We start from the raw sequence: 15,722 nt of genomic DNA on the forward strand, positions 1-15,722 counted from the left end.
TCTTCTTCTTCCCCGTGCATCTATAGTTCCACCATCATCTTCTTCTTTCAACGGTCATCACCCAACCGTGTCCATGACCATCATTACCGACTTCGCGACATCAAATCTAGGGATCATGATCCAATATATGGATGTCGGAACTTTATTCGAGAGAAAGACTTCGATGGTGGAAAGTGATGACAAGCTAGGTTGGTGGCGGTGAGGCGAATTGTGGCGGCTAAGTGTGGTTTCTGTCGGCGATGCTGAACAGTCTGCGATGACGGTGAAACCATCGTGATTAGGGCGAGGCATGATCCGTGGCACCTAGCGGTGGTGAGGTTGATCGATGGTAGTGGAGGCACCATTGCGAAATGGATTGTGGTAGGGCGGCCGAACCTCCTGGTATTGGTTTTTAAAGTATACCTTTTGAGGATGGAGGTGGTACAGAGACTAGACCTTATTTATCTCTACGCGTCCTAAAGATTTTTTTGAAAAGTAGAAAAGATCATAAATAGAGAGGCTGATGTGTCACTTTTGCTGATGTTGCGTTGACTGTGAGATGACAACTCAACCATCTAAATGCTACCTAACGGTGTTAGCGACAAATTTGAACAATTTTCAGCCACCAATCTAATAGAGAATTCCAGTAAAATCGAACTCTAGAACTAGAGATATACTTGACCAAAAAAGAAGGGAGACAAAAATATAGATATTGATAATGTCGTTATCTTTACCTTTCTTGTTTAAGATGAACGGGTGGAAGAGTTGTCCGCAGCACAACCATTCTTCCATCCTCTCGATTGAGACCAAATCTAAAATTTTCGGGTCGGACTGAAATAAAAATAATAAAAATAATAAAATTTAAAATGAACTTTAAAATTTAATGAGAACTTTAGCGTTTCGTTGTCCTTTTATTCCTACCCCAATGGCTCATTTAAATTTGTTGACAAAGACTTTACTTATGGTACAAAAGAACCCAAAGCAATTCCAAGTGTCCCTCTGTCTTTCGTCAACCAATCACATTGCCTTCTCATGCCATTCTAAAGATCACGTCTTGCGACAAGAATCCTAATCATTTCCTAATTAAAGTCATTCCCAATATGGTCAATGTTCATGTTTTGATTTCTCTTTTTCTAAACGGTCTTAAGTGAAAAAGATAAATTGTTTGAATTATATCCTACCAAAAAGATTTGACAATTATAAAACTAATTTTATTTATATTTTATACTTTTATGTTGCGGGCATCACAACTGATTAAAGTATAATTTATGGTTAATTAAAGGAAATAAATCCAATCACGATCAACTAGGCCAATATGTGTGGAGGAAATTTGGTCAGGGTAGGAAGGAAAGTTGGCTTGCCGTGTACTTTAATGCGATGAGCCAAAGTCACTTTCTTTGGTGTGAATTATTTTGAATTCCCACCTCCTTTTATGGTCTTTTCTCCTGCTTTTGCTTTTGGAAAGTGTGAACATTAGAACAACCTCCCCCCACATTCAATGCCCCAGCAAGCGCAGATTGAGCCAGAGAAAGATGTTGACACTTTCTAGATGCGGTGGAGGATTGACTTTAATTGACGAACCCAAAGTTACGAGAGAGCAGCAAATTGTAACACGATACGAGGTGAGACACCCACCATACGTCTTGTATAGATGACTTGACTGAAAGTTCTGCTGAGGATCGATCCTACCTATCGGACTAACATGATTGTATTTTTTATTTTAACGTATCAATATCTGCATACTTCAACCTCTCAATTGGAGCTAAAACCTTTATTTCTTCTCTCTAGGGAATACCTTGAATTTTACGTCCAAAAATTCAGATGAAGTAGTTTAAGGTTCTACTCAAGACTGATTTATATGGATGACTTGATCATAATGAAAAAATTTCTAGCTTACCAAACCCAAGACAAGAGCGAATTTTCTCAATCGAAATGCCAAACCATTCTGCAGTACATTTTGCCTAAGGAAAGTTCCAGCATGCCGACAATTTCCAGGGTTTGACGAATATAATCAATCATCGATGTAATATCCGAATTAGACCCACGAAACCTGTTGAGGAGGCCTTCAAAGATTCTACAACATCATCTATTTCAAAGACCCATGGATATAGCAATGCACGATTCGCTTTGCCGAAGCGGTGTGCCAGCTGCAAACTGAATGCATCACGTGCTCAGCCACGTACAAATTTGGGTGGGTTGAACATCGTTTTAAGCCATAACAGAGCGACCAGCTGGAGACCGATGGGCAAGACGAATCAGGACTTTCTCGAATTCTGGGGTGTTGGGCTCGGATGCATTTGGTCTCTGGGCCGCGAAACGAAATGGGCCACCAAGAAGAGATTCGTTTTCCTTGGAATAACTGAAGCCGAATGCTCGGTCCCATTGCATCCTTATCTACATATACGACGTTTATCTTTATCTAAGCTAAACTGACCTTTCTCCCTGTCGTAGAAGAAAGCTATCCGCAAAGGGCGAAATCGTGTCCACTACAAAGACTAATCCCGTAAAAACAAAATCCCATCCACGTCGTGGCTGTGTGTGTGGGGATTGGACTGGCAGCTCACATCGTTGCATCACCCTCCTACGTGGAAAGCGGATTTGGATGGAGACCCTCCACCAGGCAGCAGCCACAAAACGACAGAATCCTTTAATCATTTCATCTGTCGACACGAGAAGACTGAGAGCGAAGGTGCGTCGATGGGGGCTCTTTATGTTGGCCAATGAGGAAGGACGGGAGTGGTCCGATCAAAGCAAAATGACACTAATCCCCATTTGTTCTCTCTAGAAAAGAACAAATGTGATGGATCAGTGTCATTTTTTGCAATTTGATTAGTAATCTACGTCTGTTTTTGCGACAATATATACCTAGAATTGCATTCTAAAGATTTCGAGAATCCAATGGTCGCAGAGGGGAAGTCCCCGTGCCTAGGAAAGAATTTGTGTAAACGTGTCATATTAAAACTGCTCTTACACGAACACAATTGTCCGAAATCAAGGAGAAAAAAACTCTACTTTTTAATGATGATGATTCAATAGCATCGTTAGTGCTGGTGGAAAAAATAAAAACAAAACACTTTCTTCAAAAGTGGTGCTTTGGGAACATTGATCTCGCAAATTAAATAACATTCAAAGTGGCGCGATGCTTTTTCAAATCCATTTAAATCAATTATGTGGACCCAGGACTGATCTATTGTTCTTTAAAATTAGGAAAAGACTATTTGTACTTTCGGTGAAGGATGAGTTGCTCCTCTTATCGATACGGAAAAATATGATGTAAGTTTGAGTTTGCCTAAAAATATTAATTCATTGATGGTCATCGTGGACTATTGGATTTTTTAATATCCTGAAAAACATGATGTAAGTTTGGGTTTGCCTAAAAATAATAATTCATCTATGGTCACCGTGGACAATTGGATTTTAATAGGAAAAATCATCGGAAATGCTGAAAATTGCAGTAGTTTGAAATGTCCACCAAAGACGTTCGAAACCTCAGGGGTTGCTTATAAGAACAATATTTACTTTTTACATATGATTCTTGATATACTAAAACTTAATTTTTCTGTCTGAAATGTTTATGATCATATCGAAAATTTACTAGCTATTAACGATGACATAATTACTAGTGTTAACTTAATCGCACTAATCCCTCTACTCTAGTAAACAAAACTTGCTCTTGTATCACCAAGACCACATGAATTAACGTCGACCTCATTTTTTGGCTTCCCATCCATCGCAATCCTTCTCACCCAACATTAATTTCCAATACATCTTCCAGATTGAAGGATAAGTGGGTCTGCTCATTCAAGTCGATGACGATAGTGCCACCGTCTTGTGCAGATCCGACTTTCATACAGTCACCATAAAAAAAGAGAGCAAAGGAACTTGATACTTTCAACATTAATGGACAAGGATTACATGTGCAGCTTCAACTTCTACGTATTCCATCTACACGCCAAATTCACTACAGCCAATGAAGACAAGTCCTAGAGGACACCGTGCCGGTGTCAAGACTAAAACACACCATTAGCTAGGGCTTATTCCGTCACGTCCCCTTTACAATCGCCACCCTATCCTTACACAAATAACCTCCGCGATGATGCGGATACAATATTACACTAAATACTCCTTTTTCATGTACCTATTTTCTTGACGTCACATCTTTTTACAAGTCAATTGAACAATTAGGAAAATACTAGATATACGCTAAACACAAAGTGACCTGTTTCTTCAACTCCCTCAGATGTGCTTGAGCTGTTGCTTGGCTTGGTGTTGGGACCAGTAAGCATGTGCGGTCAGGACCCTGTCCAAAAGCTCTTGAGGAACAGGCTCTCCCCTCCTCTGCTGAGGCGATATTCTCGCAGTGTGTACCAATGTCTTCCACTTATCCTGTATATAATTGAATCACGTTTCAGAAGCAGAGGAGTTTGTGCAGGATTTTGACTTATCAGATTGACATTGGCACTCATTCTGTTCAAGAAGCAACGCAGACAAGCTATAAGGGGAGATTAACGTGTATTTGTCTTCAAATGGACACTCTTGACAGGATTTAGATGGGAGATCCAGCCACTTTCTCTATGCTACAAGTTGAACTCCATAGGAACAGCATAGATAATGGTAATGAGGGGTTACATTGTCCCCCTGTGTACATTCATCGAGGGGTTATGTTGACTCCCTCTGTTCATTCATAAATCAGTGCGTGTGGGTGCGTGTGGAAATTGCATATTCAAAGTTCACAAATCAATTGAACGCAATTATAAAAAATGGTGAGGCTGAAACTAAAACAGGGTAGATAATGGTAATAAGGACTTACATCATCTTCCTCTGTTCATTCATTGATCAGTGTGCACACGCACAAAATTGCATAATTGAAATTCAAGAATCAATTGAATGGAGTTTTAAGAATGGTGAGGCTGAAACTAAAATGTAACTGCAATCTCAATAGCTTCATATACTTTCGAAGAAAAAGGTCACCTTTAAGTCCACATACGTCCGATGCTTTGCACTATCAAAGGCCCGAAGCTTAACATCTCTCCACCTGGAGGTATAAAATTAATGAATTGTTCAGAATATGGGAAAAATAGTTAAATTGCGATCTGATACTCACAGATTTAGAACAGGATTCGTACGCTTAATTCATCTAGAAAATTCTAAAACAAAACTGAAAGAACTGTTCTAAGAAACTAAGATATAGATGCTGACCTAAGGCAACCCCTGCACACTAGCCTCGACATATCAACGTCAACCACCCAAAATATCCCTCACTGCACAATCTATAAGTCCTTGAATGTGTAATTTCATGCTTACCTTCCAGTTCCAAGTTTTTCAACAGCCTGAACAAGTGCTTCAACTTCAGTCACAGAAAAGGGTCTACGAATGCGCCGCTGAGCAAACTCAGATCTTTTTGATTTCCTGTGCACTGGTACCACAGCTAAAGCCTCCACGTTCATAGACGAAACAGGTATAAGTGCTTTAGATTGTGTACTACCCTTTTTCAACACTCCAACAGGAGAGGTTGCCAAATCACAATCATTCTCTACCACAATGGGTAAGTTCGTCTCTTGATGCTCAGGCAGGGTATCATGAGTTCTCTCTTGAGAATCATTTGGACCAGTGGGATACCTGGTGAGAAACAATCAGAGTGAAAACAAGTTGACAAAGAAGTTTCTGGAAGAAATCCAAGCAGCACAACAACAACCAGACTTATCATAACCCCATTCCTGTTTCTATAGAAATATAGTATCAACACCACCCTGGGTCCACTAATAATGCTCAGTTCAATATGCAGTTCAACGTTATCATGCTATAAGCCATGCATAATAAATACGCAAGTACTATATAAAAAAGCGACTACTCCACAAAAACATCTACCAGATTTTCCATTAAGCACCCTCAACCAATATGATCATTCAAACAGGAACATAAAATGTTTTCTTACCTTATCAAAGGCTGAGACACATCGCAAGGAAACAGAGAAGAGACCTTTGGACTTGCAGATGTGTACAAAGGGTCGGGCTCTAAGGCAAAACCCAACGAACTCAATTGATTATCATGTGAAATTCCGGTTTGTAGTAGAGTTTTGCTGTCATCTCCAACTTTTTTTCCCTGGAGAAGAACCCCAACACGTAACTCACTGCCAAGAACACCACTAACTGCTTCCATAACTGCCCTCTGCACACAGCCAAAAGAATTTAAAGAAAGAGAATTGACAGGAAATTTGTAGAGAAATCCCCAGACAAGGAGCCAAATCCAAGCTATCAAGAGAAAAGTTAGTCTGTGGTTCAAAAGACTAAGAAGTAAAATGACAAACCACTCATCCTACACACCTTTCTTCATACTGTGAACAAAATAGGGGAAATGCACAGAGAGAGTCAGAGTGGAGACCCTAAACACACTCGCAGAATAGCCCCTGCAATCAGCTATGCAAGATGGCCAAGCAATATATTGTGGTATAATCTGAAGAAAATGATGGCCAATATACCTTCAATGAGCCAATAGTAGCTGTCTCTGGAATTTCAATTAATAGCTCCGGCACAGTGAAAGACTCAATCCGAAGCTTCACTGAATATAAAAAAAAGAGCGTTGATAAGCAAAATGATTTACCCTACAAAACCACAAGTAGTACACGGCGTCTTTCCAAAAGCTCCATTACCATGGGAATCTGTAGATTGGTACGACAAATGTTGACCTGATGCTGGAGGGGATTTCCGTTTGGCTGCAAGAGGACCAAATTTGCAGAAAAAAGACTTAGACAAGATTCTATGTCAAAAAGGCAAAAGAAAAACAAACTAGAAAGGAACTATTGCATTTTTTCTGAAACTAACCAGAAACATCTCCATCAGTATGATTCTCAGGGGGATAGACAGTCGCGTTGCTACTAATTTCCTTGTCAGAATACGACTCAAAGTCAATATCAAAAAATTTTCTCTTCTTGAAAGGATAGTTCCTCTGAGATCTTTGGCGTTTATAATAACTACTCTTATCCTTGTAATCAGCCTTGAAATTTACACCTGCCCCCATGAATTAAAATTAAGAGGACATTAAGAGATCCAAAACCCTAATGGAAATACAAGACTGCACACAGCAACAAACCTGTCACATCGAATGATGAGTGACCACTTACCAGTTCTAGGATGTACTTTCCAATGTCGAGAAGCCCAAACTTTCCTTATTCTTCTGTCTCCAATATGCCTAAAAGACTTCTTTATGGGGATAGGGTGCGTGCACCCAGAGGATTTTTCGTCATCATCTCTACCAACTACTTCTACATTCCTAGCAGGGGATAAACAATCAAGTGAAATGCAATCTTTATTCTCAGGGAATGACACAGCAGCACCACTCTCCAAGCTAACTTGCGTGAGAGGTTTTGCATCTCATACCACCGGTTCCCTTAAACTATACATAACAGCCCCATTATCGTTTGGAGCCTTCTCAGAATAAAGCTGTTCCACCTTAATCTCATTTTGGGTATCATCTTCTAACTTGGAGTCGGTTGACATCAAAGTCCCTAACACTGCATGTCCACTAGTTTCATCATTTCTTTTGTCCTCATCAGTTCCCAGCCTCTCTGAGCAGTCAGTACTTCCAATGACAGGATGTTGAATATCTTCCAGAGAAAGCTTTGGATCCTCATGCTGTTGGGATTCAAGCTGGGAATCTAACATACTCCTACCACAGCTTCCTTGATCACAAAGTTGCAGTTCCAACTGTTTACACTGATTGTGACACCCTTCTTCTATACCAGTGCTGTCAGTGACGGGAAATTGATCCTTTTTAGTCGACGAATTACTGGAAGATAAAGAACTACTGTTCCCGACCAGCAGCTTCCCAGCTAAGGTGGCCAGTAAGTCAAACGCATGCATTTTGTTGTCTTCACCATTCTTCTTAATCGAATTTCTCCTCTAAAGAGAATAAAAGATCAATAACGGAGATCAGTAACCAAGAATGATGGTGTGAGATGGATACAAATTCTAGAAGTACCAACTGGAAACTCAAAATGAGCTTACTCTAGCAGATCTGGTGCCCCGAGGCATGGCAGGCACCTGATAGCCATTGAATCCATATTCTAACCTCCTATTCAGCACCATATCGCAGAAATCATACTAAATAAGATCAACCAGTACAAGGAACAAACTCTCTTCAATCCATCTTATAATTCAGCTATCCTTCAATGCTTGAGACACCATACCAGAACCTGAAAGCATAAAAAAGTTTGCAGCATTAAACTAAATGGAGAGCAGACATTATGATCCAAAATAAAAACACATAATTTGCTACATCATATCTATCCGAAGAAAAAAACTTGCTTGATTAATTCGCAATTATCATGATCGCACGCATGCATGCACAAAAGCAGGCACACACACTCCAATCTTTTGTGTCGCAATGATCACCAGACATAACATTTAAACAGTAAAAATCAATTCACGAAATCGCATTTGGTGGAAATTCCAATTAGGAAGCAGTTTTGATCGACAATATTAAACTCCCCAACAAAAACTCAGAACAATGTCACTGCTTAGGGTAGTCATCAAGAAGTGAAAAGACAAATTAATAAACCCGTTCCAGCCATTATGATCTAATTCCCACAATTAATGCACAATTTAACAAAAATTTAAAAACATTTATCCGTGACAAGAGTTCAAAGTCCAGAAGTTCGCAGATCCAGCCAAGCTTGACACCCGGAAAAAATACATTAATTTGGGAAAACTCTAAGGATATGCAAACTGCAGAAAAGAGAGGAAAAGATTGGGTTTTGACGACTCGCGTAAGGTGACATCGAAGAAAAATATCGATGGACGGTCAGAAAATGTCAAGACTTGAAACTCAAGAATGGAAAAGCGGAATTACGAGTAATTCCCAGTTTGGGGAAAGGTACGAGGAGAGGGGGAAAGAAAACCGCTTAAACCATCACAAAACCCTCATGCAGAGCAAGGAATCGCCAAGATTGGTTCTCCGACGGATCCGAGAGCCGCTCGAATCTTTGAACAAGGTGGAAACAGGGAGATCCAGAACACTCATCGAACATCAATTTTGAAAGCTCGAGCTCCGAAGACGATTTCAGGAACAGAGTAGCGGAAGAAAACCGCGCCTCGACCGTATCGCGTCCACGAGAAAAAAATCATCGGATCCCAGCGATCGGGCCCCAAAAGAAGAGAAAGCATTCGACAATCAGCGCGAGGATCGAAAACCGTCGCCAAAATCGAAACATGTAGAAGATGAGAGACTGTCGGGGAAATTCCGAGCATTTTCCGCGCCTGAAAAATGCGAACTTGGAACTGCCGGAACCTTCCCGGATCGCAATCGAAAGCCGGAATCCAACTTTCAACGCCGCCGGCTCGCGCGACCGCGACTTTCCTCGCCGGAACCGGGCGTCCGACGTCGAGATCCACCCCCAAAAAAAACCAAAAAACCGAAGCCACAGCACGGAAATTCAACGAATCTCCGCGAGACGGAGCACGGCGAGGCATGATCCCGGCTCGCCTCTCGACAATGCTTCGCTTCCGCACGCCTGGATTCCGGCAGAGAGAGAACCCCACGAAGGCAAGACGGAGACGACCGCAGAATCCAAGACACGATGCAATCTAGAGAGAGAGAGAAGAGAGAGAGAGGCTCGACGGCCACACGTACCGCGCGATGCCACCCCGTTTCCTCTCTCGCATTCCGAATTCCCTCCCCCTTCAGCCCATGAAATTTTCCCGAGAAAATACGTCGCCTTCTTCCTCGCTTTCCTTTCTCTGCGCGGGAGAAAATCCTCTCTCTCTCTCTCTCTCTCTCTATCTTTTTCCCTTCTCCTGATCACCAAAAACCCTCTGAGAACCACCCAACCCAACGCTTAAACCCCAACGCCCCTGCTTTTTATGGTTACGCCATCCGCACGCACGAAACATTTCACCAGTTATTTACCGGTCATATCGGCAACCGGGCCCGCGGCCCACCGGCTGCAGCAGGTGGCCCGGGGAGCCCCGCGCGCTCGACGACCCGGTCTTCTCACTCCCCCGAGTGAGCTCATCGGTGCCGTGTCGCCATCCCGGGCGCGACACGTGGAAGGCGGGTGGGATCATGTGGCTGGGTGTTGGTCAGCGCGATCGAGAAAACGTTGAGCCCGCTACTAACCGGAGGAGTTCCTCGTTCTTTTCTTTTTTTCCTTTTCTTTTTCTTTTCTTCTCTTTTTTGGGGTATCGAGGGATTTTTTTATTATTATTATTTTTTTAAATTAGTTATTGGATTTTTCCTTAATTGGGATGCCTTTAGAGACCAAGTGGCCCTTGCTGCGGGCGCTATAGCGAGACATTCGTGCCTATTTTCGTGAAAGAGAGGAAAAGGCAAATTGTCTTCTCTTGGTGTGGTTTTTCTTGTTGCTGTCTTCAGAAGGAATGCTGGTCAGCACGCACGCAATGATTTCTCCTGAAATGGCCCGATTGTCACGTGGTTGATGTGGGTTCCAGGCTCTTGATAATTGCAATTTTGACGGATTGGGTGATTAAGCAATTAATCGAGACGTCCCTCGTTTGAAGTAGCCTTAGAATCGAGTCCGTAGTTTTATATATATAAGATCACTTGTGCTTTTAGCAAAAGTGCCCAAGAAAAAAGTGAAATCACTTTTATGGTTCTCACGGACGAGGAAAATTTTGTGTATAATTGGTGAGAAGTTTTGCTGCAGAAAAATGACGGAAAGGACAGTATAGGACATTCTTCCAAGGACAAGAGAATCTAACCATGACAAGACATGCGCAACTCATGAAAGCATGACATTATGGCTGGCGTAGAAAAGCAAGATGTTGGTACACCCATGGAACTTGAGTTACCCCAAAAATGTGCTAAAAATCGAATTGGATTGTTTGCATTAAATGGCCAATTATGGGAGAGGACCCAATATTTGAGAAATTAACCTCATAGCGTCATATCCTTGCTCCCCAAAGGAACGAGGTCGAAATAGGGTAAAAGATTTGGATTTCTTTCCAAAACTAACATATATTATAATTACATTAAAACAAATATTAAAGAAAGCTATGGTTGAATATTTGGGCTGGACGATTAATTAATCCAGCGAAATTTGAAGACGTAAATTATATTATGTATTGAATCAGAGGGCACCACAAGATAAATCTTAAGAGAATCGTATCAAATTTGATTTATGAACGTATTATATTAAAGGTTGAGGATTTATGATTCGGCCTATTTTTGTAGGTAACCAAATGCGATACATATAAGGCATGTTTGTTAAAAATTGTTTCTGTTCCTCGAAACAAAAATTTATGTTCTTTTGTTTCAGAGAACGAAAAAAGACTAGAAATATGTTTGGTAAAAATTTTGTTTTTACTCTCTCTTCTTTTTTTCTTCTCTTTTCTTCTTCTTGGCCGGTCGACGCCGACGCCGACGACCGGCGACCTTGCCAAAGCATTGCCGGCCCCCGAAGACGCCAAGCCACGGCGAGGCTCGTTGGCCCGAGCCTTGCGGGCCACGATGAGACTTGGCCTCCCCAACCGACGTGAGGCCGGACGTCGCTTAGCCTATCTTGGGAATATAAATTTTCATAAGTTACCAAACACATTCTTTTGCTCAGAAATTATTCCCGATAAAAAAAAAAAAATCATACCACCCGTGGTGGCGGCGTAGTGGTTGGGCACTAGTTTCTTTCGCAAGAGGTCCAGTGTTTGAATCCTTGTGTTGTCTCCTTGTTGGAAATGAATCCACGACTTATCCGAAAAGTAAGGGTGGTGGTGACTCTACTCTCTAGGGTTTACTCCAACCGCGAAGTAGCGTACGGAGGTTCCCTAGATTACCAAAAAAAAAAAAATTCTCAGTAAAAATTGTTTCCCAAACAAAAGTGTTACCAAGCGCGCCCATAATTATTGATTTTTGTTCACATTAATTTATTGATCTATAGAGGTTAATAACTACTATTTTTAGTCTACCTAGAGCTCGAGTCTGATAAGAACTTGATGGCCAAAGCACATGAAAGGGTTCATCCAACTTGTAAATTGTAACCATACTCAAGTCAATAATGGGATGCTTACATGATAATATTGATGTAATATTATAATATATTGAATGCCTTTCTTAGAGATGTCCAAGGAACGAGCTATAAAGGGGCAGGTATGTCATTTCCTTGCGGGGCAGCTATCCCAATAAGCATGTCGAGCACTTTATTCAGCGTGTCAACAGCATCCGCATCCGTGGGCCCACCCTCTGCCACATCGGATGGAGCCTCTGGTCCTACGTGGATCAATATGAGGTCCATACTAGTGTCTGTATTATCTCACCTCGCAGAGAGAACGGAAAATACGTTCTCTCTCCAGTCGGAAAATATTTTTCTCGATTTTCCAACACTTAAATATGTAAGTAGAATAGGCAATAAAATCCATCGAAATATATATATGTTTTTTTTCTAAAAAACAACTTCCATTTTATAAATTATAATTTTTTTTAACAATATCATTAAATCTCGATATCTGAAATCGATACCTCAACACTTGCGCTAAGGTCCCTTGAGATTGAGGGCGTTTGGTTGCTTTTGGGAATGTATTTGCGTGTAATGCAAATACGCTTTGGAGTAAAGGGGTTTTCCGAAATGCAAACATCGTTTGGTAAAATTTGCATTGAAAAACAACTTTAGCCAAAATACCGTTTAGTAAAATTTGCATTTGTAATTAATTTTTATTAAATTAAAAAAAGCAAAAATACACTCTTTTTTTTTTTTTTTTTTTTTGAAGTTCGGCCACTGGACCGCTAGGGCCTCCCGAGGCCGCGCGACCCGGCGCGGCCGTCGCGCGACCCAAGCGGTCGCGGGTTCGCGCAACCTCGGCGACCGTCGCGTGGGTTCATGCGACCCAGCGACGGCCGCCCGAGGTCACGGTTGCGCGGCGACCGTCGCCCGAGGTTCGGCGACGGTCGCCGGGTCGCGACCCTCGGCGGCGGTCGCGGGCGCCGGGCGTGCACAACCCCTTGGCCGATCGTCGGCCTCCGTGCGGTGATTTTCCTCACGGATGAACAAAAGAACCGCGAAGTGAATAGTAACCTTAGGAACTTGCATTCCGGAAATGCAAGTTTCAAAGGACCTCCGGACCTCCTTTGGCCTAAGGGCCCTTAGACCCTTTGGAGATGCGGTGCATCTTGCCAAAGTCACTCAAAAACTCGAACCAAACACATTTGCATTTGGCTAAGGGACTTTAGAGTCCAAATGCTCATCTCCAAAGCTGAACCAAACGGGCCGAGTTTGGGACCCTAGGGCTATTGCCTGGGTTTCAATGGTTGAGCTTAGGATCTTGGCTACCATTGAATGAACCTATGCTTAGAACGAGGAAAACGGAGTCAATTTTTGCATGTGGGCAAATTTATTGTTTAAGCCTTTTAGGGACAGCCTTTTAGTAGCAAACTATTAAGAGATTTAGTTCAAAACATAGAGACACTTGAGAGTGTTAGGATGATAACTTCTCTAACTTAGCCGAGCTGCTTTTTTAAGAGTATCCTATCAGGTTGGAGAATAAGAGTGTTTTAGAGAAACATTGAGAATTTCTGTAAACACTCACTTTAATTTAGGGAATTATGTCAAACACATTACATCCTAGATTACAGACAAACAAACAAGGACTATGTTCGCGAGTTTGAAACAAACAAAGGCTTCGAAAAATCCGATCAAGAATTATTTTAGGTGATATGAACAGTGACCATAAATAGTGCTTTTCCTAACATATTACTACAGTACTTTGCTACAATGATCTATGTTACAATGACCTAGCTACAGGCCTATCTTCAGTCGCTAGCGTTGTAGTTATAATATGAATCATTAGAGCTATGCATTGCAAGATGTTCTTTGTATCTTTGTTCAAGTTCTGAAAGTTTGATGTCAGAGAGGCTTTGGGTGATTTCTCTTTGTGCTGTTAAAGCATTCCACATTTTTATGTTGGTTGAGGTAAGAACCTAGAAGTCAAGCTTTTAAAATATTGAATCAAGGTTTAGCATTTTGAAAACCTATTGGGGAAATGCAGAGTAATTTAGTCCAAAGAAGGTCGTTTGGTAAGTTATGATTTAAGAAGCTAACTTTAAAAGAAATACCGTTTGATAGAAAACACATATGAAAAGCCCTCTAGGTAATTAATATTAGTTAAAAATTTTATTTGTTTAAAATTAAAAGAATAATGTATGCAACTTTTTAAATATAATCTTTGACAATAACTCTAAAAAATCAAATACATATAATTAAAAAAAAAAAAAGGACCAAATCCTTCATTGATTCGACAAAAGGCTACGGTTGTTGTTGAGCTAGATCCGATTTTGGCAACAATTGAATTAGGTCACCCAAGGTCGAGCAGCCCTTGCCGGGGTTGCACAACCCTCGCTAGAGGTCACCGGACCTTGGGTGACGTTGACCGATAGCCACCGATGACCGTAGCCTTTCACTAAATCAACAAAGGGTTTGGTCTTTTTTAATAAAATAAAATAAATAACGAAGGATTAAATAAAAAATTTAAAGAATTGGTCAGGATAGTTTTGAAAGAAAAAAATGAGTTTCAGCATTGGCCAAATGCCGAAGGCCAAATACTGAAGGCTCAATATTAGTCTCTACTAGCGTTGAGCTTTCAATCTTTATAATGCTAGATTTTACTTGAAAGTTCATTTAAAATTGTTATCAAACGATCCAGCATTTTCTCAATGGGCTTTGAAGGCCAAAAGTCCCCCCCCATATTACATTGAGAATAGGCCTGGAGCCTCAGCGGTCGAGCCCATGTCCCTAGAGGATGAGCCTATGATCCCTCGAGGCTTGGGCTCACCCCTAACTTGTGAATTCGATATTTGTAGTTTTATACGAGATCTTTCATAACTTTCTATAAAAAGCATTAGAACGTGACTTTCACCACAAAATACAGTTAAACGACAAGAAAATAATCGTTTTCCTTGTAAGTTCCTTGAAATGTATTTTCCAATGAAGTTCAATTTTCGTCCTTATACTTCCACTATCACCATTTTAACTAAGTCCATGTAAAAAGAAAAAAAAAATCCAATCAACCGACACTTTAGTGTGACATGGAATAAATATTATGTCTGAACACCCATCACAAGATGTGTGTAGTGTGAATGGATTGAGTTTCATAACTTTTATATTCTTTTAGTCACTCTCTATAAGCGTTCAAGCATACAATATTCAACATACAAATTTTGTGACTTACCTATTTTGATGGGAAAACGATACAAATAGTTATTAAATTTTGACTCAATGTGTAATGTGCATATTAAATTTTTAATTTGTTTAATATGATATCTAGATCTTTTGTATATATTCAATGTTGTCCCTAAACTTAGATTAATGAAATGACAATATTAAATGTTCTCATATGGTTTTTGGGCTAAGTCAAATGTGGTGCAAATCCAATGATCACATTATATAAATTAAAATTAAAAAAATTATATTACACATCTAATCAAAGTTTAATAATCATCTGTCATTATCTTTATTTTGATTTGTTTACATCCAAAACTTCCGAAAAATTCACAGTACTCGATATAAGTTCACACGTAACCCTCTTCATGATTTTGAAAAAATTTGGATCATATTTTGAATTTTGAAGAAATTAAATTTTTTATTGACTATGTGAACAAATATGTCCCACGGGAGCACTTTCAAAAAAGGCGACAACCAATAATAATAATACGGGAAGTGCAAGTCGAATCGCATTCGAATAAATTTGAAAGAGAGAGGGAGGGGCGGAGGGGGCACCGGTTAATTTATCGTCACTGTCGTCGTG

At 40.6% G+C, this 15,722-nt stretch overlaps 1 protein-coding gene across 1 annotated transcript; it reads right to left on the reverse strand.

The window, feature by feature from the left end:
• Nucleotides 1–3,847: 3,847 nt before the first annotated feature.
• LOC104432726 (telomere repeat-binding protein 5) lies at nt 3,848–9,816 on the reverse strand. Its single transcript, XM_010045238.3, is given in 10 exon segments — nt 3,848–4,365; nt 4,951–5,014; nt 5,284–5,598; nt 5,915–6,147; nt 6,458–6,537; nt 6,629–6,691; nt 6,801–6,986; nt 7,100–7,877; nt 7,983–8,170; nt 9,607–9,816. Coding segments are annotated over 9 exon segments (1,950 nt in total). The 5' UTR covers nt 8,064–8,170; nt 9,607–9,816; the 3' UTR covers nt 3,848–4,215.
• Nucleotides 9,817–15,722: the final 5,906 nt, after the last annotated feature.

Source organism: Eucalyptus grandis, chromosome 2, assembly GCF_016545825.1.
Source record: "Eucalyptus grandis isolate ANBG69807.140 chromosome 2, ASM1654582v1, whole genome shotgun sequence".
Classification (NCBI taxonomy): Eukaryota; Viridiplantae; Streptophyta; class Magnoliopsida; order Myrtales; family Myrtaceae; genus Eucalyptus; species Eucalyptus grandis.